The 3,215-nt window shown below is 39.7% G+C and overlaps 1 protein-coding gene across 1 annotated transcript; it reads left to right on the plus strand.

Annotated features, from left to right (window-relative positions):
* Positions 1–256: 256 nt before the first annotated feature.
* Positions 257–2,019, plus strand: LOC129407655 (piggyBac transposable element-derived protein 3-like). The gene is made up of 2 exons (XM_055149299.1): positions 257–1,950; positions 2,016–2,019. The coding sequence occupies exons 1-2, from the start codon at positions 257–259 to the stop codon at positions 2,017–2,019; spliced, it is 1,698 nt and encodes a 565-aa protein (XP_055005274.1).
* Positions 2,020–3,215: the final 1,196 nt, after the last annotated feature.

Here is a 3,215-nt window from a genome sequence, read left to right on the forward strand (position 1 = left end):
CAATCTGTAATATTTTTTTCTTTCATTCTGAACATGTTTAGTGTTAGAAAAGTTAAATAACTTTTTCAAAAAGTTAAATACAGATGATTTAGAGTGATTTATGTAAATGTTGCAAAAACGCAACACTGGGTTACAAAGGGTGCCCCTTTTACACAGAGAAGCCCTTATTCCTGAGTGTTGAGCCAATAGTATAGATGGATATGTGTGTGTGTTTGTAGTTATGTAGTATATAAAATTGTATAATTTACTTTTCAGGATGCCATTGATCAAGAGAGGAAAGACATTTTCAGTTACTGATGTTCTGGAAGCCATTTTAAATGGAGACAACAGTGATTTTGAGATAGAGTCAGAGAACAGCGATAGTGATGAAGAAGATACAGCACAGCATTCAGACATTTCAGCTGACGAGGAAAGTGAAGATGAAAATGAAACAGAAATTCAGACAGGACAGCAGACAGAAAGTCTCAGCAGTGACAGTGAGGATGTGCCTTGTACAACACAGTGCAGGAAGAATTCAGAGGGCAGAGAACTTCGCTGGCTTAAAAAAGAGTTTGTAAATCCAGAAACAACTTTCACAGGTGCTGATTTTGCAGCCTCCTCCAACTATGAACTACAAACCCCACTGCAGTACTTCCAGAGATTTGTGTCCCAGGAGATGCTTTACAACGTGATGGTCAAGAGCAATGAATACAGTCTCCAGAAACACGGGACAGTTGCTGACATATCTTTAAAGGATTTAGAACAAATGATAGGCATGTACTTGCATATGGGTATAGTTCAGATGCCTGGTGTCTGGGTTTACTGGGAAACTGACACACGGTATGGCCCCATAGCTGATGTGATGACTCGCAACCGTTTCCAGTGCTTGCTTTCGTCCATCCACTTTGTGGACAATCTCACTGTTACAGATGAACAGAAGCAAGATAAACTTTGGAAGATTAGGCCATGGTTGGAGTCATTCAGGGAGAAGTGCCTACAGATAGTGCCAGAGGAGCATAACTCCATTGATGAGATGATGATTCCTTTCAAGGGAAGGTTCAGTGGGATCAGACAGTATATGCGTGGGAAACCACATCCCTGGGGCTTCAAGATCTGGGCAAGAACCGGAATCTCTGGCATGCTCTGTGACTTTGATGTGTACCAAGGGAGTGTGCAGGGTAAGCCTGCTAGGTCTGAGCTTGGCATTTCAGGAGATACGGTCATGAGGCTTGCATCAACACTACCTACAGGGCAAAACTACAAGGTGTATGCAGACAACTTTTTCACCTCTGTGCCTCTGCTTGTTAAACTGCTGGAGTGTGGCATACACTTTGTTGGCACTGTTCGTCCTGGGCGTGTGCCAAACCTCAGGTTAGCAGAAGAGAAGGAGCTGAAAAAACAAGGAAGAGGAAGCTTTGACTTCAGAGTGTCACAAGAACACAACATCTGTGCAGTGAGGTGGTATGACAACCGGTCGGTCACACTTCTCTCCACTTTTGATGGTCCAAACCCAGTTGACAAGGTTGCACGATGGAACAAATCCACCAAGTCCTTCACTGAAGTGAGAAGACCATCAATTGTGAAGACATACAACAAATTCATGGGTGGGATCGACTTGCTGGATTCCTTCACTGCCAAGTACAAGTTCCACATGAGGTCCAAACGGTGGTACATGTACATCTTTTGGCACACAATCATCATTGCTGTGGTAAATGCTTGGCTGCAATACAAGCGCGACTGCAGGACCCTGCAGATCCCTGTGAAGGAAGTGCTGAACAGGAGACGGTTCCAGGCACAGCTCTCTGCATCTCTCATCCAAACTCACACTATAAAGAGAGGTAGACCTTCAATGAATGAGGAAAGATCACAACTAAGTGTTAAAAAAAAGGTGTACAATGCTCCCCCTCCTGATGTCCGAAAGGACTGCATTGGACACTTTCCTCATAAAGATCAAAAAAGAGGCCGGTGCAGGTACTGCAAGAGCGGATACACATCCACCTGTTGCATGAAGTGCAATGTCCGCTTGTGCTTCACAGATGACAAAAAACTGCTTTCTTCAGTTTCATATTTGATGAATGACAAGATAATGATGAGATGTTCTTGTTCATATACAGGATTGTTGTATTAAATATATGTTTTGAGTTAAAAACAAAACATTAAATTCTCATGTTTCTCCTGTTTAAACATTAAATCAAATTTTATTAATCTTTAAACATTAAATTTTGAGTTCAAAACAAAACATTAAATTATCATATTTCTCAGTTTAAACATATTAAATTTTGAGTTCAAAACTGTATATTAAATTCTTATGTTTCTCATGTTTAAAGTCTTATTAGTGCTGATCTGTATAAAAAAAGTGTGTTTTCAATTAAATTCATTCATTTAAAAATATGTTTTCATTTTATTGAGTGAGCAATAACTAACACAAAGTTGGCTTTTATTAAATGTGAAGTTGTAATATTTGTAACCACTAAAGCCCGCTGTTGCAATTTTGCAACATTTCCACAGATTCCTCAAAAAAAAGAAAAAAAAGAATTATTTTCTGCATTAGAGGCTTAGTAAAAGCATTTTAAAGAGGGTTAAAAAAAAAATTCATTCAGGAAATGAATGCTTGGGTCTCAGAGGTTAAAGGATTACTCAAACATGTTGAATGAAACAAAACACAACCCCAGGTCTGTTTTGAGGAGATAAAACAGTATAACATGGATAAAAAGCTCACAAAGAAATAGAGTAAAATAACAATAATACAAACAAAAAACTACTTACACGTGACCTTGTATTTCCACAAACCTGACCCCTGCCCCACCTGCTTGTTCCCATGTCGATGTCCTTTTGCTTTAGACTCATCTATCTCCATGAAGAATATTCCAAATATGGTTTAAACTGTGTTTCCACGGAATTATGCAGGTAACATGCACCTGCAAAAAGTTGCACAGTATTTTAATTGCAAAACAGCCATACCGTGCACTTTTCAGAACGTGTCAGGATGGGCAAAGGTTTGATCTCTGACCTCAACCAACCAGACCAAGTTACAGGTCAGATCTGTGGAGAGACGACCACACTCACCGTTAGAATGTTTGTTATTCTAGGTATTTTTGAGCTATACAACCACCCGTAATTTAATAAATGTAAAGATGAGCTGTTTAATGTCATACTGTAAAACATTCCAGCCAAAGCAATGACAAAGTTACACAGTGCACCTTTAAACGTCTGCGTCACTACCTCCCTGAGGCCGG

The sequence above is a fragment of the Boleophthalmus pectinirostris genome, unplaced genomic scaffold, assembly GCF_026225935.1.
Source record: "Boleophthalmus pectinirostris isolate CB_2022bp ecotype Guang Dong unplaced genomic scaffold, ASM2622593v1 HiC_scaffold_13, whole genome shotgun sequence".
Taxonomy (NCBI): Eukaryota; Metazoa; Chordata; class Actinopteri; order Gobiiformes; family Gobiidae; genus Boleophthalmus; species Boleophthalmus pectinirostris.